At 39.4% G+C, this 27,909-nt stretch overlaps 1 protein-coding gene across 4 annotated transcripts in view; it reads right to left on the reverse strand.

The window, feature by feature from the left end:
• The window catches only part of stxbp5a (syntaxin binding protein 5a (tomosyn)), a 171,195-nt gene that overhangs the window by 91,184 nt on the left and 52,102 nt on the right, over positions 1 to 27,909 (reverse strand). For all 4 annotated transcript variants that reach the window (XM_041805184.1, XM_041805185.1, XM_041805186.1 and 1 more), the window contains 2 exons: positions 19,338 to 19,419; positions 16,188 to 16,288 (listed from right to left, as the gene is read on the reverse strand). In XM_041805184.1, coding sequence (XP_041661118.1) covers positions 16,188 to 16,288; positions 19,338 to 19,419 — 183 coding nt within the window. The remainder of the gene's footprint in view (positions 1 to 16,187; positions 16,289 to 19,337; positions 19,420 to 27,909) is intronic.

A 27,909-nucleotide genomic window follows, 5' to 3' on the forward strand; every position in this document is an offset into this window, starting at 1 on the left:
TAAACTTAAAAACTCAGTGTCTGCACTTTGAAACTCTCGCTACGCTTTGCATGCACACAAAACTCCTGAAAAAGTCAATCCAATATTGGGTTGCTATTATAATTAAAACAATACAGGAGCTAATTCACCTTCACTTTTTCGTTTTAAAGGTTAAGAGAGTGGGGGAAGGGAAAAATGTCCTAGAGGGATTTAATTTAAAAACAAAGGCTGGCTACACTAACGATTTTAAGTTATGTAGGAGACAACAGACACAAGGGAAGTTGCAACCAATTTTTTACTACATTGCGGATGATGTCATGCAGTGGTGAACTCCCCTTGGGGGGCATGTAGTAATTTCTGCATAAAGAAATACTACTAAAAACACCATGTTTTAAGCTGTTTACTGTTATGCCAAGTGTTCATTGTGCAAAAATAGAAACATTCTTTATTCTTAAGCATTTTTTATCCTGAAAGCAAAATAAGAAGTACTGAACCTGGAAATGACTTATGTGACCACAATGTTAAGGGGGCGGGGGGCATAATGGGGATGAGCTTGGGCAAGTGAGCTTGCAACGGATGGAGAAAAAAAATGGTGGTCCATCACAAGTAAGCAGCAAAAAACATGAATTACAGCAACAGAAAGGCAGCTTCCAGTAGCAGTTACCACCTTACTATGTAGCAGTCTTTCACATAACATCCAGTAATTCCATGGCATTGATAGATAACAAAGTCATGCCCAGAAGAACACACCTCCTGTTATACTCACTAAGCTAAACCGGCACCCAGAGTTCTTAGTTTTAATAAGTATAACACGTCCTGTTACACTTATAAAAACTAAGAACTCTGGGTGCCGGTTTAGCTTAGTGAGTAGAGCAGGTTGTGGGATTATTTCCTGGTCTCTGAGCTGTTTGGTGCAGTGACTTTTCCCAGCTCTCTCTCCCCATATTTCCTGTCTCTCTAAAGCTGTCTTATCTGAATAAAGTCAAGAAAGCCCAAATCTAATCCTAAAAAAGAAAAAAAAAAAAATAATAATAATTTCTGGCTTTAAACCTGTTGGAAATATCTGAGTTACTGTGGGACCCAGATTAATGTATATATAACATAAGAAGAATCTTTCCTTTATTAAAATTTCAGAGCAAAAATTCTACATGTTGCAGCTTTAAATGTTTTATTCATTTATTTGATATTCTCCCGGTGTAGACAAACTCCTAAGAATAGATATTTTTGTTTTTTGGCATACTCCAGATGAGATTCAGGCTCTTCAAAATTTCTATATTTCTCTGAAACATAGATTTCAGCAACTTTATTCTGACAAAATACCAGTAATAAAGCCAAAAATATGGAGATAAATTCCCTTGCTCGAATCCAGCAGCCTTATGAGTGAATCATTTATTTTTTCCTTACTTTATTTGACGCATCACTGTGGAAAAAACTGCTTAAATATTTTAGATATTGGCGCCTTTTTGAAGGCATCCTGCTGGATATAAAACTGAGATTCTGGCAATTTGAATTTCTATATAAAGTAACTCTGATGCAAAGATCCAAATGTAAAAATAAAAGAGGCACATGCAAAAACAAAGTCCTGGAGAGAAATACAAACCTAGCTTAAAGGTTAAGTGGCAACCTTGTGTGTTTGATGTTGGGAGGTTAGATGGTAGATATTTTAGTTTTTTTTTTTTTTTGGTACTTCTTTAGGAATTCATTTAAAGATCAAGCTTGAGCGTCAGGCTATTTCAATTCCAGTAACAGACATCTTCAAGGCAAAGGTTGAAATAGCTTCATCTGAATACTAAATAATACCATGAGTAATGCTTGTGAAAGAACCACAAAGAATGTGAAAGTTGACTAAAAAGCATGACATTTCTAGGAAATCAAGCCTTATTTGTGTTGCATGTTGATAATGCTAATCAACATGTGGTGACCCTGGCTCCCCTCTCTTATTATCCCCCATCACATCACCCTGCACTAGAGAACAGTAGCATCCACATCTGCAGTGCTCTCCTGTGAGGCCAGGAGGTGACGAGAGCATCCTACGCCAGAATGACTCGGCAGGATTTCTTTTTGCGCTCGTTCCATCCCCGCACTCCTGCCCACAGACTGACTCACTGCTCGCTGGCTGAGGCCCAGTCTGTCTTAACTCCTCCTCTCCTCTCCTCTCCTCTCCTAGAGCCTGTGATCTGATGTGAATGGATGCCAGAGCTGGGAGGCTTTCTGCAGCACTGCTTTCACCCATCAACTCAGATTCTAGTCAGAAGAAAGCGAGAATGGAGCGAGATGAAGGAAGGTGGGATAGAAGGACCTGTTTGGTCAGCATTAAATGTCAGTAAGCCTATGTGTTTGTGAATAAACTTGGAAAACAGAGAACATTGGTGGAGAAAAAAATAACCTTGGAAGTTTTAAATATGGAATTTTTGGTAACTTGCTCTGACATCAGCTGTACATCTTTAAATTCTTTTTGAGTCTAAGCTAACAATGCTAGCAAGCATGAAGGAGGATGCTATTAGCAAGGTGTTTACAACAAGTTAGTGGCTGAATGACTGAATTGTCAAACATTAAAAAAATACCCATTCTTGAACTGAATAAGATGAAAAGTTTTAAATACATCTCATGTTGTGTGCTAAGAATGAAGCTAATGCCAGGGGATGATAGGCTAGCTTAGAAGCAGGAAACAGCTAGCTCTTGTTTCCTTGGATTGAAAAAACTACTACCACCTGTAAATTGGGCTACTTTTTCTTAAACTACTAAATAAACATATATAGATATAGTCTTTATATCCCACATCACCTGTCTCACTTTCAGTTTTCGTTTGCTATGCTGTTAGCTTGTGGCCGATGGTGTAATGATCCCCGGGGTTGGAAAGTAACTAATTACATTTATTCCTAGTGCTGAAACTGAGTAGTTTTTCGGGTACTTTTACTTTTTGAGTACATTTTGAAATCCGTATTATACCTTCAACTTAAGAAAGTTTCAACCGGAATAACTTAACTTCCACTTGAGTACAAAACTCCAGTACTTTTTCTACTTCAGTTGACCAACTCCATTCTGAGTGTTTGAGTTATTTGATGTATTGATCGACCAGTGTTAGCTCAACGTTGTAAAGAGTCAATCGGCCTCAGCTCTTCCCACTGCAATTTCAATACTCAGGGGTGTGTGGGGAGAGTTCCCCATCATGTTTTAGGGTTTAGAGTGTTTGGATGTGTTTGGATGTTGCCTGTTGTACTGTGATCCCTGCTGGGGTTCTTTTGGTTCAGTTTTTTGGTGGGTTGTTTTTTTTTTAATGTTAGACACATCTGCACCATGACTGAAGTTATCCACTGAGTTAGGGTGACTTTATGTGTTCTTAAAAGACCCATAGTGCATATTCTTAATCCCTATAAATCGTCTTTCTATGAGGTGACTCTCTGCCTTGTTCTTGCCAGAAATGCCCCACCTTGCCACAGATTTTCAAGATTTACTGCAGCTCTGTCAAATTGTGAAATATTTAACACTTTCAAAAGTGTAGTTTAACTATATGCTGACACTTTTAAAGTGGCGAATTTTACTCTATAAGTTGAACTAACACTGTCAATTTTTCTGTCAATTTTACTTTATTATAGAGGTGTGACTTTACTCGAACAACCTGAATTGAGATCCATTCTCTTGTTGTTCTTGCCAATAGGGAAAGATCAGATTTTACCCCACAACTCCTCAGATCTACTCTGTACTCAGTAATTACAGTAAACTTTAAATTAGATACTTTTTACTTTTACTTGGGTAGCTTCATAGACCAGTACATTTACTTACATTTATCGTACTTTCATCTACAGGCACAGAAGACTAACAACTAACAGGGCTATTTCAAAACAAGCTTGGTTAGCTCAACATAAGTATTAGCTCAGACAGAAAAGTAACATACCAGAGGATGATGTAGTATACATGAAAAGAATATCACCATAATCAATTACAGATAAAAATGTTGCCTGAATGAGCTTCTTCCCTGCATCAAAAGAAAACAGTGTTTGTTTCAGTAGAAGAAACCTGGTTCTACCCTCGGTAAAGACAATCTGTTTATTAGATTTTCTTCTAGCTAAAGCTGAGGTATTTATATGAACATTCAGTTGCCTCATTGTTTGAGGTAAAAATCTGAACGCTATCTTGATTTTGTGACTTAGACCTTGAGAAGCACATCATTCTGGTCTTGTTGGCATTTAGTACAAGTCTTAAGTCACAGAGGTTTCTATGGACAACATCAAAAACTACTTTTAGTTTATCTGTTGCACCTTCTAGGGAAGAGGAAGATGCATATATGACCGTACTGTCAGCATGAAAATGAAACTTTGTGTCAGCAACATTCTTAAATAATTTATAGATGATAAATACAATCTGGCCCATTGGTGTCGGGACACCATTTTGAACAGTTAAAAAACTAGCACAACATCAACTTTAATGACCACTTTGCTTTCTACCACTTTCATAATTTGAATCAACATCTTATTACTTTTGAGGAAAACCTGATATCAGCCAACTTCTGTAATAGTAGAGTGGTCAAAGGTATTGAAGGCCTTTGATAAATCTAAAAAAAAGTGCAGCACAGTGTTCTTTAGAATTAGTGGCATTTATGATATTATATATGACCTTTGTAGTTGCAGTGACTGTAAAATGTTTCTTCCTAAAACAGACTTCATCGTGTTTAAAATTTCATCTTGTAACGAAAATTCAACTAACTGGTTGTGAATCAGCCCTTCCACTTCAGCTAAAACTAAGAGTTTGGAACTGGTAACTTTAGTATTTCCTTTTTAATACAACCCCTGATTCAGTCAGATAGAGAACACAGTGACACATATTCAGCCTTGTCTGTTTTTAGTACAGATGTAAATGACACAAAGAGCACCAAGGACATTTCAAAAAATGTTTCACATAACCCATAATTTTGAATATTACTTACATTAACACTTTTTAAATTCTGTATTTGTAAAATAAACAGTGAATTCCTTTCAAAACAATTGCCATTGGTGGTCTGCCACTATGTGTAGCCATTGGGAGAAACCCATTTTGTCCACTTTCACTGTATCACAGAAAGTTCCACTCATCAGTTTGTATACATATTCAAAAAGCCCTTTCACTTGCTTACTTCCAGACTTTGTGCTAATGTTTTGCTAATAAACTCAAGGCTAAAGCTACATTATTAATGCAAAGATACTGAGCTCAAAGCATAGACTGTTTGCTAAATACCACTAGAGCAGCCCATTAAAAATGGGAAAGCATGTTGTTAGCTATAAATGTTGGGGATTCCTGTCACAAATTCATGGTATTGTAATGTAGAATGTTATACTCTTTTTTCTTCTATTCCTTTGCCCCTGTTTAGAGGCTGTCAAGGCAGTTCTGGGTGGATGACTGTCCTTTTGTTAATGGAGGAAATGGCTGCCTCGTCCTCTACAAGTCACACTCCGAATAAATAGTTAGAGGGAAAAAAGAAGCAAAAATTCAACAGTGGGCTAGTGTGGCAGTGGGTGACTAAGACTTTTAAATCTAGGATTTATTCACAGCCCTGACATTTCTGTCTGATCCAACCCTGCGGAGAGGTAACTACACTGTTAGGGCTTCACTCTGACAGCTATTCTTACTTGTGACACTGACGCCATTTGGGAAATTAGACAGAGGTCATTTCTTCTGAAAATGATATCTAAAAGCCTCGATCCAAGCAAAAAAGTGTGCACTCTTGTAAACAAAAATAAACAAAGCAGAGCAATATTTGGAGATCTGAAATGCTAATGGAAGTGCTAAACACTTAACTAAACTGTTATGGGATAATGGAAATTAGGATGAACCTGTTGGTCCCATTTACTCTGGAAGTTTTGCTGTTTCGGGGTAATTTTGCCAAAAATATAACAATCACTGAGAAGATTGCTCAGTGGTGTAAAAAAATAGGAAAGGTTAAGTTCTGATAAGCTAACGATTGAGACCATAGTGTTATAGCAATGTTTAACCCATTAAAGCCTCTTTTTATGGAACTGAAATGTTTACTTCACGTTCTTCTGAAATCCAAAATTTCCATAAAATTTAACATATTTATTTTTTTGTCTCATTTGATACATTAGGTGTTTTTTGTAACTGGTAGTCCACCTGAGGGCATTTTTTATCATTTATCAGATTGTATTCACATGTGTTTTTTTGTAATATATTGATCATATTGATTAGATAGAGGTATCATAAAAATATGTACCAAATATGATACAACAGGCTTTAATGGGTTAAATCACAAGTTTGTAAGGTGAATGTTAAGGGGAAATTTATTATGCCAGAGGGACAAATCATTTTACAGCCAGCAGAGAATAAACTACAGACCCTTTAAAGGTGCATTCCATTAGATATATTGGAATAAGGTTGCTGAGGATGTGAAAACACTAAAATGTATGAGTGACTAAACTTTACATTTAGACTACTAAAAAGGTGTTCACCTCTTTCCCAGGTGGTTTAATTTGACAGGGCAAATACAGCGACCCACCATGTCACTAGTTGCCACGGGGAAATACCCCGTCCCCTCTAATGCAACAATGGTATACCATCTCAGAGCAGTTCATCTCAATACAGTCTGTTGTTGGTTAATGTCATTGCCTTTTTTGAAAGTTAACAGCCAGCTACATGTTGTGTTTTTGTTCATTGTGTGGTAAATTTGTCAAAGCTATCAGCCACAGTGGCCTATGAGTCACAATTGAGTGATTTGTGCCAGAAAACAGTAAATTCAATCGGCAAATTCTGTTGTTTTCTCTGGCACAGAGCAAGGCAGCTGCGGTCTGGCCAACAGTTACAGTAAGGTCAGGGGGCAGGCTAATTGCTGGGGTGCTTTTGTATTTTTCACATGAACCAGATGCAGCAGGAACAAACATCTTACCTACTTAGGATAATTTTATAAACTTAGAGATGTATTTCATGACTGAAATTTGGCCTGGTGGTTTAAGACACAGTGGCCTGTCATACAACAAACCCAATATATATATATATATATATATATATATATATATATATATATATATATATATATTTATCACTTTACAGGTACTTTAAAACATACAGCAATATAAACACAGATCCACAATATTCACAAGTTACCAAACATGCAGGCTACTACAGTTTATAGTGACATCAGATCAAGAAGCCAAAGGAAGCAGGAATAATGAACGCTTGTATCGCCTTTGTCAACATGTTGGTACCATGTAACTGAAACCAGATGGCGGCAGTCTATGTTCACAAAACAGAGGGTGACTCTGGTTGGCTTTGGCTTTGCTTTAGACAGTGGATCTATAAAGGAAGGAGAGATCTTTAAATTGGTCCCCGCAATTTCACCACACATTACATTTTGCTGTGTAAATTTATGCACCCTTTGGAAAAGAGAGAAAAGTAAGCTACTTATAATGCTCATTATATGTTTCAGGGATGACATATTTTTAAAGGCCAATCTGGAAGTTAGCATCATGCAAGTTTCATTGACAAAAGCTTATGGGTGTCTGTCATGGTTTTTGGAATACTGCTGAAATAAAGCAGATGAAACATCAAAAAGAACTACTTTCATTAGTTGTAAGTGTAAATGCAATGGCCAAAATTAAAATAGTAATACTAGGCTATAGGGTAATTACACCATGGCAAACTGGCTTCAGTATCACCACCATTGAGCTTCTAGCTTTAATTAATGCTCTTACCTCTTCTATAACAGGCATTCTTCTTAGTTTGACAAACAAAATGAAAGGCGTGGTAAAGGCTGACATGTAAATGGATTCATATGTTTGGCACAACGATGTTTTGTGTCCCTGAAAAAACATGTAGTCTGACCACCTGTCTGCACCTACAGTTTGATAGAAAACACTTTACTGTTGTCAAGGTCAAAGACCTCACCTCCAGATGACTTTTACATCATGAGAAAACGATGAAAATCTTTGAAGCCTGTGACCTTATTTGAGACATCTAACTGAAATCTCTGACAAAAATCCTATAGACTTTGAAATGATGTAACCAGAAGTGCCACAGTGCTGACACTAGCTTTTTATTTGCAGAGCCATAACTAGCATTTGTCTCGCATATTTAAAGATATAACTGCATCAAACACATAACACTTGTCCCAAGCTAATGAGTGAAGTTGATCTTAGATTGTTACATGCATGTCACTATATGTCCCTAATGCATACAGTATGCAAAAAACTGCACCTGCCATCTCCAGTTCAAGATCCTGTAAAACCCAGCTTGCTATACCAGAAGACACAGGAATATCAAGTACTTGGCATGTTGCCCATATGTCATAGGACAAAGGAATGACACATAAGACCATATGTAACATGCATCAGTGCACCTGCATCCATTATTTTATATGTAAACCCATAAAGCATCTAAGTCTTCATGCGCACACAACGATGCCCCTCCAGCAGCAGCTCTGTCACATCCTTTTCTTAGATCATCATCACTGTGCTGCACTCCCTCTATTGTGTGTTTACATCTGGTGTGTGTGCTCTCTTCTGATGCAACACTTTGCGACGCAGCTGGTCTGTGTTGCAAGTAACACATATGGCGGACAAACACAGTTACACATACGGGCAATTAAGTTACCAGTTCAGCTGTGCCGTATGTCTCTGGGATGTAGCAGGAGACTAGAACCCTGAAAGAAAAGACACTCAGCCTCATTGTGACTCTTATTTTGAATTATTGCTGACTTTTTCATGTATACATAGAGCAGAATGGCTTATATTCTGTAAGACTGCAAACCCCTCTGGAGGATGGCAGACTGATGTCTAATACTCAGATTAACCAGTGTGACTGTCTCACCGACACTTAAGTACAGCATTTGCATTTTCTCCTCCAAATGTCCACATCTTACACATTACGTATGGATGAGGACTGAAAGCCAGCATTGGTCTTCTTGAAATTTTAATGTGATGGGAACTGGAAATGAGGAGTGGGATACATGGCCCCTTTGAAAGCATCCTTCCCAACTAGTTTCTCCTTTTTTCCTTTCTATTCTAGCCTCCTTTTCCCGAACGCTTTAACGACTCTTCCTTATAAGCCTCTGCTCCAAGTCCCAAAGGACTTTGCTCTTCCCTCTTCACATCTTGACTTCCTATGAGTTTCAGTTGCCCCACTTGTCTCTGTTTCTGTGTCTCCAGATTGTTGTGTTGGAATTCAGTTCTACTAAATGTCAGAGGCGTTCAAACAAAGCCTACCCTGTAAGCCACTGAGGGTCACCTGCCTATCACATCAGTGCTGTCTCATATTATTGGCTCTGATGTTTAACCCAGTGAATGCTTATCCCAGTGACAGATCACTGGCCAGTGACATGATCGGCTCTGATTGGTAATCATTGCATCTGTGACTGAAGGAGACAGCTAACGCCAAGTTCCTTAAGGCGAGGCGCTTCTGTAATTCACTCAAGTTGTATTTTGAAGCACAGACAAATATGGTTTCTTTGTGTGTCTATAACATGCTGTGTTCCTGACATTTTTAATCTACTGTCAAGGTTTAACACAAATATATAGAGAAGACAGACAGTGAGATCAAGTAGGCATTAAGTGCAAACCGAAAAGCTGAATGTGCTGAAGTGGAAAGGTGATTTTAATGGGACAAAGCATGTCAGGAATGAATATTAGAACAATAACACGTTATAAAGATGTATTGCTCACTCCCAGAGAGGACTGATTGCACAGACTATGAAGTATCAGAAACTTTTAAATGCTTGCTTATGAGTATTTTGATGGCCATTGGCCATTTGTTGGCCATTTCACAGTTCCTATAAAACGTACCACTCCAGAACATTCACCTTGTTGTCTTTAAACCATTTCTGTGCAGTTTTTGCTGAATGCTTCAGGTCTTTGTCTTGCTGGAAAATAAATCTCTTCCCAAGCTGTAGTTCTTTTGCAGAATGAGTAAGACTGTCCTTCATGATTTTCCTATATTTTGCCACATTAATTTTACCCTTTAGCCTTCCAGGGTCAGCTGCTGAGAAGCATCCCCACAGCTTGATGCTACCACAAACATGCTTCACAATGGGGATGGTGTGTTTGTGGTGATGTGCAGTGTTTGGTGTCTGCAAAAGATCCAAATAATCCCATTTTTGTCTCATCAGACCAAAGAACGTTCTTCCACTTCACCATGGAGTCTCACACATGCCTTTCGGTAACTCCATCAGAGTAGTCATAGGTGTCTTGGTGGTCTCTCTTACTAGTTTTCCTCTTGTACGGTCCCTCTGGATGACCTGATCTAGGCAGATTTACACGTGCCATATTCCTTCCACTTCTTAAAGACTGGTTAAACTGAACTCTGGGGGATGTTCAAGTGCCTTGGATTTTTTTTGTATCATCCCTTAGCTTATACTTTTTAATAACCTTTTCTCTGAGTTGCTTGAAGCGTTCTTTATCTTAGTAGTGTTATGGTTGCCAGGAATACTGATTAACCAGTGACTGGTTGTTCCAGACACAGATGTCTTTATACTTTAATCTCTGAAAACCCATTCACTGCACTCAGGTGATACCCATTTCACTACCTGTGAGACAACTGGGTCCTTTACATATTTCTTTTATTTAATTGACATTATTTTGTAAACTTAAAACAAAAAGTTAGGCAATTTGTGTTTGGTACATTATTTCTTTGTTGTAACAATGCTTCTTGGTAATGAATCTTATACCGTTGGAAAGCCTGTTTATTACCCTTTTAAATGGTGCCACATTTGTAAAGGTCATGCATTTGTGGGATGAGCAGCAGAGCTGAGTATGTGGGTTGCGCCCATGAAAAATGTGCCAAATCTTCTCTGCCAATGCCAAACAGCTTATTTTACTGTTGCTATTGACTCTTGTTTTGAGCTTCTGGTACCCCCAGGTAGCCTGATTGGCAGCATCTGTGAGCATGGGCCTTGCTACAGTGGTCAGTAGATGTCTGCTTCAAGAGTCAGCATGCCACGTTTGACTGATCTGGATAGAGCCCGTGCAATAGGGCAACCTTCATGCTGGGGTTCTGCAAAACCAAGTTGTGGCAATGTTTGGAGTGAACCATCTCCAAACTGAAGCCCAAGTTTCATTTAACAGGAAAAGTCAGAGACAGGCCGCGAAGTGGGCATCCCTGTCATCATGGGATCAGCTTGGGTGTGCTGTTTGTGCCAGAGTGACCATCACAACCACATTGGCTGACTTGACAAATGCTGGTTGAAGAATGGGATGCCATCCCACAGCAGTGTGTGACCATGCTGGTGACCAGCATGATGAGGAGGAGCCAGGCTGTTGTGGCTGTGTATGGTTCTTCCACATACTATGGAGGCTCCTGTTTGTTAAATGAATAAATTGTTAAATTGTCAATATGTCTTGTTTCTTCAAACTTCAATAATCCAATCCATCAAACACCAAACAAGACTCAATGGCACAATCAGCTGTTTGGCATTGGCAGAGAAGATTTGGCACATTTTTCATGGGCGCAACCCACATACTCAGCTCTGCTGCTCATCCCTCAAATGCATGATCCTTACAAATGTGGCATCATTTAAAAGGGTAATAAACAGGCTTTCCAGTGGTATAAGATTTATTACTAAGAAGCATTGTTACAACAAAGAAATAATGTACCAAACACAAATTGCCTAACTTTTTGTTTTAAGTTTAGAAATCTGTTTTGACATTGACATTAAAGATGTTGTTTGTTTTTTTTGTTTTGTCAAAAAAAGTCAAATTATATTGACCATGATTGATTAATAAATCAATGAAAAGGTAAAAAATCCAAGGAGCTGAATGCTTTTTATAGGCACTGTGTTCATTAGTGACAAGAAGGGAAAGAGATTTTGGAAGTGGCATTTAAAGAAATGTCATCTTAAAACTAGTATTCATCACGCTTTCAATTTCGTTTATTTCTATTATGATACAGGAAACTTAATTCAATCAAGGTCATGGAGATTACTTTCTGCTTCTGAATCCATTCAGGATGTCCAAAATTTAATTCTTCTTTCAATTTTATTTTCATCCTAAGAGAATGTTCACCAGAATTGCAGATGTGCTGCTGGCTTTTGTGTAGGGGGTGTGTGTGTGTGTGTGTGTGTGTGGGTGTGGGTCTGGGTGTGTGTGTGTGTGTGCACCCTCTAAACCTACATCACTGGGACATGCTAGTGCAAACTCTCAGTGTCTGAAATGTAAGGATGTGTCAGACATGCTAAGGTACTTCCTGTACTGTCTGTAGATCAACAACTTATTCAGTCTTTTCTTAGTGAAGCCAAGTGTTGCGGCACACTTTGGATTCTACAATCCCTTGTGTAAGAGGAAACCTGATCTGTGGTATTTATTATGCAAGGTCTGCAAGAACAAGTTAAGTACTTTAAGCAAAATTAAAATGCTCAAAAACACACTATGTCCATCCACCCAGAATTCAAATACATCAAACAATGGCCAACAACTACTTAATGATCACTTTACAGATAAGCATTCCAATTCAGAATAGTTAAACATAACAAGATCTATGATCTGTTCAACTTTAAAGGTCTGTACTCCTCCACTGTTGTCAACAATGACGATTTTCAATTTAGGCTCATGCCATTTTTCCTGGGTGAGTTTCAAATAAATATGAAGAATTTATATATATTATTAATGTACATTTGCATTTCTCAGTCTCAATCATTTTAACTTTACAGACTCTCCTACGATTTCAATCAGCAGTGTATATTAGGGGTGTAACGGTACAGAAAAATTTTGGTTCGGTACATACCTTGGTTTTGAAGTCACGGTTTGGTGCGTTTTTGGTACGGTAATTAAAGCAATTTTTTTTTTTTAAATTAAATTGTATTACAATAAATAGGTTAAATAAATTACATTTAAATTATGAATAACGCAGCAACTTCCTTCCAAAAGTTCTTCAATGATTAAAAATATTAATAAATACGTTTTTTAATTACTAGGTTATTCTAATTAATATCTAGACATATTTATTTCCCAGCTAACCTTAACGCATCATCATACAACTGTAAGTTAGCTTGTTCAGTATGCTAATTAACGTCTGTTCTGCCTATTTCAACACAGACTTCAGCACTGGATTACTTTTTAACCAATGGGACCTACTACAAAGTTTGGGAGAACTTTTCACAGCCCATCTTGGCGGATAAAGAGGACAGAGCCGTGTGAAATCTGAAGATAACTTTAACTATGACTCAGCTGCAGACATGATGGAGTCCCCTCTCCCCCTCCTCCGAGGCTGACAGTTGAAAGTAGAATGAATTTGCTTAACAGAGCCAGAGCACCAGTGTTATTATATAAACGATCTTAAACAATAGGAAATTCATAACCAGCTGGTGAGACTTTATTGTTCCTCCTCAACACAGTGACGTTCTTGTTTAAGTGGTGCTTTTTAAAATGCTTTGATTGGTCTGCTGGATGACGTGCTGTCAGCAACACCGCTGCTGAATAATGTCAGCGCTAGTGTTGTTGTCGTTGTCCACTGTTGTATTTTACTGGGCAACAAAGTGTTCTTAAACAGGACACTTTTATCTGGGAATATTCAGGCTGTTGCTGTCATTTGCTGTAGTTGTGTGGTTGCCAGGACAGTGTGACAGTGAGTTGCGCTCTGGTTTTCTGTCTGTATGTGAGCTTCGTTCTACATGTATCCATTCGGCACATCTGTACTGTACTGACAGGCCCATACCGAATCAGTACAAATACACACACCTTTACACCCCTAGTGTATGTGTTTCTGTGTGTTATGTGGTTGTATGTTTGTTTGTGTGTGTGTGTGCAACAACCTGCTCCTATGAACCTTCAGGTGTTGGGGTAGGTTCACACCTGTGCCCCAGTGCTGGAAAAGCCTCAAAGGCAGAATAAGTGACCCAAATAATGAGCGTCAGTTACAGACCAACAGAGACCAAAACAGAGAGAGAGAGAGAGAGAGAGAGAGAGTCAGCCTCTCTGTCACCTCCATTGCCCTGTGCACAGCTTTGCCAGCGCGCAGACACATTTCCCAAATGAAAAGCCGTCTGTTTGCATACAGTATGAGAGTCAGAGGAAAACTGACGGTTAACACAGGCAGCAAACTGTGACACTGGCCCCGCTCAGACACAGTTCATGAGAGCACCAGAGTGAGTGTGAAGGCTTCAGTGAGGAGGGGAGAAAGAGAGGAGGAGGAGTGGTGGTGGAAAAATCAGCACGTGTAGTGCTTTCACACTAACACGAAACTCAAATCTTCTGTTTAAAGTCAGATTTAACTGATTTAACTGATGTATCAGTAAAAATTCAGGAAACTCACCTACAAGTACAACAACATAGCATAGGACTTTGATGCTTTTTCCACTATTTGAGTCGTTCTTTTTTAATGGCATGTCCTACCTCCTGAGGTACCCTCCTTCTCTTCAAGCTCACCCTGGTCGGCGCAACTCGCCGACCAGGGTGAGCTTGGTCGAACAAAAGCTTTTTGATCAAACACTCGACCAATCAAAAGGAAGCTGTCAGCCCCAATGAAGTTCAAGCTAGCTTGATATGGAGGCATAGCCAGCATGGTGTTTAACTAAGCTTAAAATTGCTAGCTCCTCTTAAACCCACAAATGTAAAAAATTCAGCGTGTCCCAAGTTGTATACTCAAGTACTAAAGACTCAATGCTTTGAGTATTTAGTTTAGAGGTACTGAAAACTATGTAGAGAAATTGACAATATGGAAGTGTTTTAAGTTAGCCAACACTTCAGTTAATACAGAGGCCAAAACAAAGGGAACTGCAGAAAGCAGAGCAGCATAAACACCAATGCAGCGGCCAAGCTGAGTAGAGATTTGTAGTGGACTTTCTTGAGTTGGTAAATCTGTCAATGTCCCATTCCCTGACAAAGCGGAACTGTATTAAACACATGCAGAAAGGCATGAATTGTCAGGGATGATGCCATCCCTCTTCCCCAAAGCTCAGAGTGCCTACTTGGGGCGTCCTTGCTAATTAACAGCAGCAGTGTGGAAAGAGCCATCTATAGGAGGAGGACTGTACTGAACTATCCACAGTGGACGCTTTTGTCTCTCTTCAGGACTACACCAACAAAATCACAATAATTGGATTTTACTGTTTTAGTTGTGGTTACAGTTGAGATCATCAGTTTATGAGGACTTGTATTGGACAACTGATGGTAAGACTCAATATTCATTAGTAATGCAGAGTTTCAAGGTGGTATCTGGTTAGTGGAGCTCTGGTTAGTTATTTGTTGGGACTATTTGTTGGTTTTATCAGTGGAGGATGTTATTGTTAGCTGCTAAATTATGGTAGCAACTAATGTGCTAATGGGCAAACTTAGACTAACTGTGCTAATGTGAGGCTAAATGCTGCTGCTGATTAGGTGTTAAATGTAGGTGTATACTATAGGACTGATTGCATGTACGTAAGGAAGAGCTCACAATTTTCATTATGCTTGTTTAAGCAACTTACACAAAGAAAGCAAAGAATGTCTGTCTGCAGTCATTTCCCCGGCCTGGTCACATATAGTATGTATAAACAAAAAGGCAGAAATAACAGGGAACAATTACTCTGGGTTTACTATCAGTTCTGTTTCTACTGTCTCGGGTCAGGTTCAGAAAGAGAAACGTTTTAATGCTATTAAATGCAGTTTAATGTTCACAAAAAGCTTTCTAAAGCTAATGTGTAGTGGTTGGTCTAAATGGCAGACAATCTTGAGTACTGCTGGTTATTTTGGCCAGAGACCAAAAAAAAGTCTAGTGGAAACTCTGGTCATCATCACTAACTTCAGATCAACTGAGTTACAGATGAAGATGTGATCCTGCAGGCAGGTCTTGAAAGCTTCATGATAAACTACTACACCGTGCCTGCTTGCAGTCCTATCAGCCATGCCCCTAACTATGCATAATGCAAATCTTTACAAAAAACAGACTGTAGACATGTTTATTTTTGCTTTCAAAGTTGCCAATTTGAAATGGGGTTTGTAGAAGATTTCTGGTGCTTTTGCAGCCAGCTTCAAGTGGACAGTCAAGGAACTGCAGTTTTTTGCACTAAAGCATTGGCATCGTTTCTCAGCATAGGTTGCCAGTTGCCACTGGGAGCCAGGCCAGCAGTTGCCCCTTTGCTTGCAGTCTGCATACTAATCAAGTCAAGGCTTGAAGTTTAATATATTTAAAAAACTTAAATCTTCACTGTAAAATTAAAGTAAATAACTTTTGAATTACACCTTCTTGCAAATGATAAATATAAGTCTTGATTGAAATGAAGGTTTGAATACAAATTAGAGGGTTATGCTTGCACTGCTCACCTCTCTCTGTTGAATTTGAGGGAGTGGAGGATGGCTGGTCTCTTCTGTCTCAGGTTCCACAGGTGAATGCTGTCGTCAGCCAGAGCACTCACCAGTGCTCCCTGACAAACAGAAAAAACACAAGGGACAATTTAATGCTCAAAGTTGAACAAACAGGGAAAAAGGCTGATCTACAGACTGCATATTCTCTCTCTGTGAGCATGACATGCATGAGTCAGACTGCTTTCCCTGGACGCTTCAAATCCGGCAGCTTTCTCCCAGGTAACGAGGATGATTCATGGGATGTATACGCGTGTACGTGTGCATGTAGGAGGCAATAAAAATCGTCTTCATCTCCCTGAGGGGTTTGTTTGAGCTGCTGAGTCACAGTCACACTGACGCTGACACACACACACACCAGAGACACACACATACAGCTAGCACACACGACCTAGCATGAAATACTGCATAAATATGAAGTAAATCAAACCATTTTTGCTGAGCGCACTCATGACATGTTTCTAGCCCATCAGTTGATGCTTGATAGTATGCCAAAGATTTTAATTGTTGCCTATGTGTTCATTGCCAGCAGAAGACAAGATGACATATAGACCGGCCAATTTAAAGGATACAGTTTGTACTTGATGAGGAGTGTTTGAAATGTAAGAAATAAAAGGCATTTTTAGAAGGGGAAATACATAAAACTCTTAATTATAAAATGTAGCCTGAGAATCCACTCATGCTATCAAAACTACTAATAGTAGTGATACTAGTACTTAAAGTTTATTCAGTATCTATGTCTTGTACAGAGAACATAATCCACAATGGTACTGGAGTCATGCTCAGTGAGGCTGTCAATATCAGTTTTGAAAGCTTGTGTCATAAAGTTGCAATTACTTATCAAACATTTAAGGAAGGGGTGTCCAAACTTTTCCACTGGAGGCTACATACAGAGATATATAAGGATGGTGGGGCCACTTTTATAGACTGTATCTCACCTTCATATTAATCTTAGTAAACCAATCTAATGTTGGCTTGGATATGCTCAGTGATTGGTATGCTTAAATGGCTAGTTGATGGCTGCCAAGGTAAATGGCCAATCATTTTAAGGATTTTGGGGAGGCCAATCAGATTGAAGCAGCAAATGGCATGGCACCCTAAACCATCACTGACTGTGGAATCTGAAAACACTGGACTTCAAGCACCTTGGGCCCTGTGCCCTTCTGATCTTCCTCCAGACTCTGGGTCCTTCGTTTCATCTGAAAACAGGACTTTGGACCACTGAGCAACAGTCCAGTTACACTTGTAGCCCATTTTCTGGACCTGTCTGTGTGGTGGCTTTCCATACTTTGACTCCAGCCTCAGGCGACTCTTTGTGAAGGTCCGCTACATACTTGAATCTGCTTTGTTGGACAGTTCTTAGACGGTTGAGCTCATCCCTGTTTCTTTTGCACCTTTTCTTACCTGACTTTTTCCTCCCACTCAGCTTCCCATGAATATGCTTTGATACAGCCTCTGAAAAACAACCTGCACTTTCAGCAGTGACCTTCTGTGGCAAACCGTCCTTGTGGCGGATGTCAATGATTTCCTTTAGACATTTAAGTCAGCAGTCTTCCCCATAATTGTGGTTGTGTGTACTGAACCAGAGTGAGAGAATAAAGGCTAAGGGAAACATTTGCAAACTGTATTTTTCCACAATATTCAAAAAAAAAAAAAAAGTCTTGGAATATTTACTTTGTATGATGGATCTAGGATTTTAAGAAAAATATGGGAAAAATACACTTTTACTTGATACTCTAATTCAGTGGTTCTCAACTGGTGGGTCGGGACCCAAAAGTGGGTTGCGGAGCAGTTTTCAGTGGGTCACGACTCTGTGTCTGGAAAAAAAAATGGTGCCAAAAGTCTGTGAAGTCTGTGTCATCAAAGATATTGGTGGGTCCTGGGGTTAGACCAGTTGAGAACCACTGCTCTAATTTATTGACTTGCACCTGTATATTCCAGATTTGATGGCACTATGCACAGAATTTAACATAGAGTCATGCTCTTAGATACTAGCATTGACAGTGGAATTGGGGGACTATGTAGCGCAGGTACCAGTGTCAATATTGGTAGTGAAAAGCTTAAGGGATAGAGATATTATTATACTGTCAATGATATTGACGGCATGCTCAGTACAGTTCATCAATATCCATATTGGAGCTGTGATCACAGATATCAGTGTGAATACTGGTGTTGGTTTTGAAGGCATACTCAGTCCAAATAATAGTACTGGCTTTGTTTTTTAGGCCTACAATATTAGAGTTACCAATAAAGAAGGTGATATTGTACAGATTTAAGTATTGCTATCAGTATTAAAGGCACACCCTGCACTAATAACAGTATTGCATTGGTTATCAGAGGCATACTGAGTTCCTATACTTGCATTGTGTCTAGCCACATGTGTACCTTCCCCTGTAAAGGGACCTGGTTGGGTATCAATGCCCTTTTTAAATTCAATCAAATATGAAATTTAGATTTGCAGAGGTCAGCGTTTAAAAGAAGCCCACAGAAGTCATGAAGTATTGTCTTAAAATAGCAAACTCTCTTTAAATCTAGATCAGGTCAAAGTGGAAATACCCACCAAAGAACAATCTGACGGAGCATGCCATTGCAAACTTTAGAAACTTGACACTTTCAGATACGCTATGCTTGGAACACAGCTCTCAGAAGTATTGAGGATCATTGCCTACCCAAAATAATGAGAGAGGAATTTGGCCCAGTGATTGACTCTACCCTTGGATTTGAGGAATATAAGGCAGAGAAAAGCTCGCCTTGATGGAATAAAACAGTGAGTGATGTACGACCGGAGGGAAAAGCAGATAAGGGTGCTGAGTAACTTTCACACAACCAATGTGATCATTCATGCACTCCTCAACAACAGCACACAGAGGGAACTACTTTTTGAAAATTTTTAAGGCGTGAAATGTGATTACCGGGATGAGCATTCATGAATCAGCCCTTAAGTCTTATTTAACGACATTCAGCACAGTGGACTTTTTTACTCTACTCTCCGGTTGAACACTAAGGAAGAATAATAACGGACAGTTTCTACAGCCCGCCTTTGGAAGTACAACAGCACTGGTGAAAACTGGATTCAGTGGTGTAACAATGGACGGCGTTTGTGTGACCTACCTCGTTGATGAGGAACTGTAACTGAATGACGGCCGCTCCGCTCTCGTGCTGACAGTAACACTCCACACCAGGACGACCAAACCTGAGAGATCCTCTGTCAAGGAATGTATAGTACCAGCACAGGGAGTTTTCATTCAACAGGTCAGACTAGTGCATGCTCTGAGTATTCAGTTCCCTTCATTTCTTAACTGTTCAGTGATAGTGCTGCTTTTTCAGTACGTTTGTTTGGCATAAGCAGCTCTTTTGACTACAATAGCATCCATGTGTATCCTGCTGGGGTTTGGGTTATGTTGTGAGAGTTTTAAGTGGTGTGACACCATGATTTATTATTTGGCAAAGACCAGAACCACCATGAAATTCACCAGTTCTTCTACCACAGGGATTTTATTTTTTTAATAAGGGCTATACTTGCCTGGCAGGGTCACAATGAGACACATAACCATGAAATTTCCCAGCATCATTCAGCTCCTTTAGAGATAAATGAATTCATAGAATCCTGTTACAAATACAAGCTATGATTTCTAGGAATTTTGAAAGCTGAAGCACAGCAAAAGCACTAAGGGTCAGCAATTGATGCAGCCTTTATATATGGCTATGAATTCACTGCAGACAGAAGTGCTATCGTTTGGAAGAATACAAATTCAACAAATACAACTGGGGAGGGGAAATCCTGGAAAACAAGTACTGTAACAGAGAAAAATATGTTAACATTAGTCTGATTAAATATTTTACTTGTTCTTTACATGCAAACAGAAAATAACAAAACAAAGTCTAATAGTTACACTGTGTGCTAAACGTTGTGCTAATGTTAATGAAGGGGTCTGAAAGTGAAAAAATGCCTCAGTTAGGATTAAAATTGAAAACAGCATTAATGTAGACAGCTGCTTAGCTGGTATAGCTTAGCTTGCTGATATTCACTGACAGTATCTTAAAAGCAAAATGATATAACTTCTGTTTGATGTGACTAGGCGTCCAGCAAAAATCACTGAGTTTAACTTAACCCATTTTTGCCACTCTTTAACCCCTTTTCACTGCATTATCCAGCCATTTTTCAACATTTTTTCAACTCTTACCCATTTTTTTAAACTTTAAACCCATTTTCACTACTTTATACAGCTATTTTGAGGCATTTTTGCCACTCTTAACCCATTTTTGATACCTTTTAGGGGTGGAAATCACTAGTGGCCCCTGATACAATATTATCTTGATACTTAGGTCACAATTCGATATTAATGCGATTTTAAACATTTTGCAATACAGTGAGAATTGCAATACCATACATTGGGATATATTGCGGTCTATACCATTTTTTCAACTGTCAAGCTGCTTTAGCATTAGTCTTGCCCTCATGTTTGTTGTATTTCTGCAGTATTTTATTTTTATGTAGCATTTCTTGTAGACCTCATGTGTCATGTCCATCTTATCCGTGCCCTGCTTGCATTCCCAATATCCTTCCCCTGGTGCTGCCTTGTTTGTTGTACTGACTTTCTCCTGCTCTGTAACCATCATCTCTGCCGACCTCACTGGACAATTGTCCAAACAATTGATTTCATTTTTCCATTATCATTGGCTTCAGTTCATATTAGCAAATAATTTGAAAACATAGTACTTAAAGCAAGCAGCCAGGGCACTCTGTGGGAATAGGATGGACAACATTCTCTCTTTTGGACATCTTTGTACTGTCATATAGACTTTGAAACTACTATTTAAGGTGGAAAAGTTACATATTGTTGCTTTAATGTTGCAAAGCGCTCCCAAAGTACTCACCCAGCACATGCATGAGGTTTCTTTCTTTAACACACTGCAATAACAGAACAAGCACTACAGCTTTCCATGGTTATTTCCTCCATAACAACAAACGAGAAGATCACCACATCTGATATCTGGTCTCTGCTTGCAGAAAAAAAAAAAAAAAAAATCTTTATGGGCGACCTATAGAGACTTAATGTGCTGCAGGACTTCACCTTCCTAACCATGCACATGCATGTGAAACATACTTTTCTGGACACCTTGTAATTATATACACCTCTTCAAGTGCCCTCAACGTAATTGTAAAAGAGCTTAAGGTTTTTGATTTCCAGAGGATTTACTTTTAAAATAAGAGCACTTAACTAACTGTATATGTAATCTTAGTACTCATGGTGACTTAGAAATACTGATTGGCAAAGATTATTGCAGTTCTATAGAATAGAAGGAAAGAGTAAACAGCAGGGGATATGGAGATCTATAAAAAGTAAAAAAAAGAGGTGAAGATTGCTGCACCATGCTGCAGGGAAAGAAGAAATCTGTAGCAGGACTGAGGAGGAGAAAAAAGAAAGGACAGAGGGAGAGGGCAGGAGGGTTTGGACATTTAAACATATAGAAAATGAATCAGCAGAGAAGAGGTGGATACTATGTGAGCAGATGAGAAAATAATAGCGGGGAAGGAAGAGCAAGGATACGGTTAAACAGAGATGGACACCTGTGATAAAAGATGTAGGCTAGAAGAGGAGAGGAGAGAAAACCAGCAGAAAGAATGGAAGAGAAGAGGGAAAAGGTGGATGGAGAGAGAATAACAATCTTCCTCTCTTCTGCAGAGTGAATGGGTGAGTTCACTGATGATATCCTTTCACTCCAGCCATGATTCCCTGGACTAAAGTGGAGGGGGTGACAGTTTTTCATGCAGAGGGCACACAGAGGCGTAACACCCTGGAGAAAGGACTACACTGATCATTAGTGTGTGTGTGAAGGAGGAGGTTATGTGCTCCTGCATGTGACCAGCTACTGTAAATTGCCTGCAGAGGTATCCAACTAAAACACACAGCTGCTTATGAATACAGATTAATCTCACCATAGGAGGATCATTCATGCATTTACATAGGGAGCGTGTTGACAGCAAATAAGAAATTCCTTTAATAAAGCATTAGGCTGGAAAAACAGCATCACATGTTAGGAATGACACCAGCAGTGGCAGGAGAATAAGCAGAGCCCCCCTAAAAATCTAATTCAAACAGCAATAATCAAGTCCTCCTCTCACTCAGAGCAAACTGTGCCTTCAGTCCCCAGACGGGCCCTGGTGTAATTTATTAAGCTCTAATGCATGTAATCATTCCTGAGGTGTGCTGTAGCCATCCCAATGAATAAAGCCACCACATTAACAAAGCCTGAAACACCACACACTGTGCTTCTCCACGGCCAAAAGCCTCCAACTTATCCTCTGCATATTATGCCATCAATACACAACAACTACAGGCTTGTATTTTAGTAAACAGACATAATATGTAATTCCATTCCTTCTCAAAAGTCTCATCTTGTGGTCCAAATCCTTTCATCTGTCCAATGTGCAATGCAATAGATTGGTCGTCCTGCTGTGATTAATGTTTTCATGATCTTGCTTTGAGTAAATAAAAGAGATCATTTTTGCTGATGCATCTGTTGATAATATTACTTCAACTCTGCTTCCTTTTTGCAGGTTTATGGGGCATTTTAGGGGCAGTCCACATTGAGTCTAGCATTGGGGGAGCCCAAAAATGCCACTTTTTAAAACCCAGAGTGAACAAATCTGTATACAGTGTATTTGTCTCTGTGTGTACAACCAAACCCATCTTTCCTGAAATGTTAATGTCAAGCCCAGCCAACAATAATGGCGGATTACATGCACCACTACTACCACTGTGAGCAACAAATGGTCATGGAAAACAGCATAAGCCACATGTTCTCAGATCCACTGAGGAGTGCAACAAGAGGAGCAGTTTCGGGTAAGAGAAAAGTTTTAGGTGCGCTTGCTTCACACTCCTTCTGGTGCATTTCTATCCTATTCCCAGTATACATGCACAGCAGGAAAACTGATTTATTAATGGGCGCTTGTCTGACTCTGCTACAGTACATGGCAGACAGTATGCCCCCTTTTAGCTAGTTACAATGGAACTTCTTCCAGTTGACCTTGCAAACAAGTTAGCACGCCGCCAGCCATTTGTATGCCAAAAGGTGAAAACATGGACAAACTGCACAGTTCCATTCTACACTTTACCTGGTACAAATGGGCTAAATGCTTTGCATTTATGCTGCTCAACTTTCAGGTCAAAGCCTGGAATGAAGACTGTAGAGAAGATGCAGAATATCTACTCCCAAAAATAGAGGACACTAAGCTGGACCAACCAGGTATATTTCCAGGCCCCCCAAGTATGTTTTCTGACCACTTAAAAGAAAAAAAAACTAAATGTAATTCCCATCTGCATGCACTAGAAAATCATCCACTCTTATGTTTCAAATTGTTAGAGCTTCCACAGCTTCTTGCTACTGATACCATCAATACTCAAGTTTGATGGCTGATACCCTACCTCATCAACAGTAAGCCTTCAGACATTCAGCTCATGTGCCATGAGTGCTGCTCTTTTAATGTTTTTATACAACATACTGTTGAAGAATACTGTTAAAAGATAAAAAACAAAAAAACTTCAATGTACAGAGTGATGGCCAATGCCTATCTAACAAATACAGGGTCATTCTGTGGGAAACACTGTACTAAGTGTCTTATGGATATTGTTTTGGTGTTAAGCTGCAACTAGGTTGTATAATGCTGGTCAGTAGCACACATTCAAGAGGGCTAAACAGATCATAAGTAAAAAATATTCCAAAGTCTACTCTCAAAGCAGGAAATCAGTGTGCGGTATGTGCCAGACAGAGTGCTTAGCAAACTTGAAGTCTCTGTTAAGTGAAATCCAAAACATGTGTCTTAACACACTAGGAAGTGTTTTCATTTCTTTTCGTGGCTTGGTTTAATTTGGATAGGGCAAATATAAGCGATCCCACCACGTCACCAGTCACTATGGGGATTTCCCCCCCCTACATGCCAGCTACATGCTGTGCTTTTGTTCATTGTGTGATAAATTTCCCAAATCTATCAGCTATAGTGGCCTGGTCATTGAAAGTATCATAACAGGGAAATTTGTGCCAGAAAACAGTAAATTAAACCCCTAGCTTCTGTCTTTTTCTCTTGCACAGAGCCATGCAGCAGCGTTCTGGACAAAATTCACTGTAAGGTCAGGGAGCAGGCTATATTCCCTACTTTTCACTTGAACCAGATGCAGCAGGAACAAACTTCTTATCCACTGGAGGTGTAATTTAATTCTTACTTCACTTGTCTTGAGTCCTGGAGAATCAAAAGAAAAACAGACTGTGACTGTCTCTCTACAAGCAGCAACAGTTCCATCATTCATGTCTTTTAGCGTTGTGGTGCTAAAGTTGGGTAAATATCCAATGATAAACACCGACTATTCCTGGCAAGTCCGTCAGAATAAAGGCCTTCAATGTTAATTATAAATAAAGGCCTAAATACCAAATGAGAAAATGAAACTGAGACTTTTTAGCTCTAAACTGTCTGCCAGTCATGGCATAAATGTGATCGTTTCTCTGCTGGCTTAAAAAAGAGAGTTGTAACATAGCAGCACAGCAGACTGATGATTCCTCTAGTCAGGTTGTAGCATTTATTTTATTTGAAAGGATTGTATTTGCCGTGAGTGGGTTCAGTTTTGGCGCATTCAGTCAACATGCCCACACCATTAGCTTAATTTCATAAACTTAGAGATAGTTTTCAGGACTAAAATTTGTTCATAACTCAGTGGCCTGTCATACAACAAACCTTAAATACAGGTACTTTTTTAATCACTTTAAAGGGACTATAAGATTCTCAATAAGTGGTCAATCTGAGTGTAAAAACAAAGCAGGTTTCGATGTTTTACATGCACATGCACCAACAAGAGATAAAAGGTACCACTTCGTCCACAAGGTTAACACAAGTTCCTCACAGAACCTTTAACCAGTACTGTTTCAGATAATAAAACAGCTGCTGTTAGAAGGAAAAAAAAAAAAAAAAAACATTTCCAAACCATCGGCTATTCCTAAAAAGTAATAACGATGTTTCCAAAGCCAAACCACACATGTTTTAAACTTGCAGTCTTCTACCTGCCGGTACCCAAACCAACCAACGATACCCCCCATAAATGAGATTGTATAAAAGTAGATGCACAACAGGCCAATTCATCTATTTTGGTAAATTCATACAGTGCAGCCTCAGTTTCTCGTTTAAAGCTGTGTAAGATTTGTAATTATCTGGTCGAATTAAGAGCCCTACAGTCAACAAGGTAATGCATATCGACCCTTTTGGTTGATTTCATGAACAATCTGGTGACATTATAGTGACAACATCCAGTTATTTAGTCACTGACATTGATCAACACTGATTGGCAAAGATAGAATTAAGGAGAAATATTTTCAAGTATTCAGGCTCATTAAGACACAGAAGGAATTCTGGTGAAGCAATAATTGAGTTATTTTTGTAGTTTAATCCACTGAATGGCTAGACAAAGACACCAAATGCATCCGCTTTGTGTCACTTAAATGTGTAAATAAGCAGCTATTTGAAGTAATTACTCCAAAAATATTGAATCGGTGCTGTAAATAACTCAGGAGATTCTGAGCCTTGTATTTCAGGAATAAACACCACACTCTCTGAGTCTCATGGTCCTTAATCCAGCTGGATTTGTCACAAAAGCTGACAGTTCTTAAATCACTGCAGAGTACATACTGTGTACCCCATAATCAGGTATCAGTAGCCTGAAAAGCTGCCCCACAACTCTTCAGGTGGATTAAGCTCTGCCCTCCTCCTCCTGAGCAGGAAATTAAAGCACTGCAGCTCTGAGCCGCTGCTGCCCCGACCAGGAGAAATACCACCCTCACTGGATTTCTGCCAGTAAAACCCCAGAGGGATATCGAGCAGACCTAAACACCTTAAGGGCAACACAGAGTCAATGATGATCAATATCTTCTTTTATAAAACATCTGAGTCAGTAGCCTCTGCCACTGTGATGGCTTTGCTTTAAAAGCTGGAAATTTCTAATGTTCAGTAGCAACCGCTCTGACCCTCCTGAAAGTAGCAGAGGTGTTAGCTTGTAAACAAACATCACATGGGATGATCTGGATCAGCATAAATCAGCCCTAAGATATGCTGGGAAATCTCAATTAACTGCTGTTGCCTAATTCTTGTTCAACACTTGAGATTAAACAAAGTATTTCCCAATATATCTGTACTTTATGACTAGAAAAATATCTAATATGAAAGTTAAATAATGACAATAAAGTAAAAATATGTAATCCTTATTTAAGTAACAACATAAACTTAGATGCCTGATGAATTTTAGTATTTAAACAAACAAAAATCGTCCTATTTTTCCCATAAATCTTTGGTAGTGTGTGCAGTGAGAGCTGTTCAGCCTCCTCATCCTCATGTAACCTTCACACACTCGACACTACCTGTGCTGCAGCCAGAATGCTTTGGTCCCGGCGACAGTACAGTCAGCCTAACTCAAAATAAATTAATTTGAAAACTCTTTCCTAATGTTGCCTGGCAACTAACTCCTGCAGGGCCTCAGAAAAAAGAGAGGGGGTGGGGGGACTTAAGGTTGTGCTTTTTAAACTGCTCATATTGCCTCCTCTCTGAAGACTGGCAGTCATCCCACAAGCACATTATCATGAAGCGCCCATACACACCAACACAGACGTGATCAAACCTACAAAGACAGTCACAGGCTTTTGTTCACGTTTCAAGTGAATGTTGGAATAATAATTATCGTACAAATGCAGCAGGCGACAACAAGACATTCAATCCAACGGGAGAAGACTTGGCTCTAATGCAGAAAGACATTTGCAAAGACAAAAACCATGGACTGAGTTTCACTGCCTTTAACTGACATGTGGTAAAGGCTTGCCTGATATTACCAGAGTATATTTACATATGTTAAAGTAAAAGACAAGAGCATGTCTAAATGCTCTTTAGGAGGTTATTTGGTTGGGTTACTACACATATTTTGTGATGCACACTAAAAAAATGTGTGCATAAAACAACCTTAAAGGAGGTGTTTGGCATTGCAATATGTTTTTTTAAGTCTAGCTGAAGATGGGATGGAAAGACACCCAACAATATATATGTTCAGAATGTGGCATAAGAAAAGAGTATGGGTCAATCCTGCCTTTCATGCTGACAAAAGCACACACCAGTGATGGGGACTCGAGTCCGCGACTTGGACTTGAGTCGCACTTAGTGACTTGAGACTTGACTTGGACTCATGCGCAGAAGACTCACAACTCGACTCGGACTCGTGATGTGGGACTTGTGCACAACCTTCAGTGTTTAATTTTTCCATCATGATCTCTTGTCCCCCCGTCACTCTTTTTCCCTTTCCTCCCCTTCTCTTTGACAGTTAGTGTGCCTTTTACGCAGCACCAACCTCTCTTCCTCATCCTCGTTCATGCTGCGTATGACACACAAACGCAATGCTCATGCACACACCTACTTTGAAAAGCACGCTAACATGTTGGTTGTGCAGATTGCAGACTTCAGACTTCAGCCTGTTGATGGCAAAAGTTTCAGAATACCTAAAGTCTTTTCTCCTGCATTAACGCTCCTCTCCACGGAGGATCAGCGTCAGTGCTGTTTGTGTGTGTGTGCGCTCCAGCTGTGTTTGTCTCTCTGTCGCCCGCGTGAGCCATAGGTGTGCGCAATGTTAAAATATTATTTGGTTAATAATTCCCTTAA

This window comes from Cheilinus undulatus, linkage group 14, assembly GCF_018320785.1.
Source record: "Cheilinus undulatus linkage group 14, ASM1832078v1, whole genome shotgun sequence".
NCBI classification, from domain to species: Eukaryota; Metazoa; Chordata; class Actinopteri; order Labriformes; family Labridae; genus Cheilinus; species Cheilinus undulatus.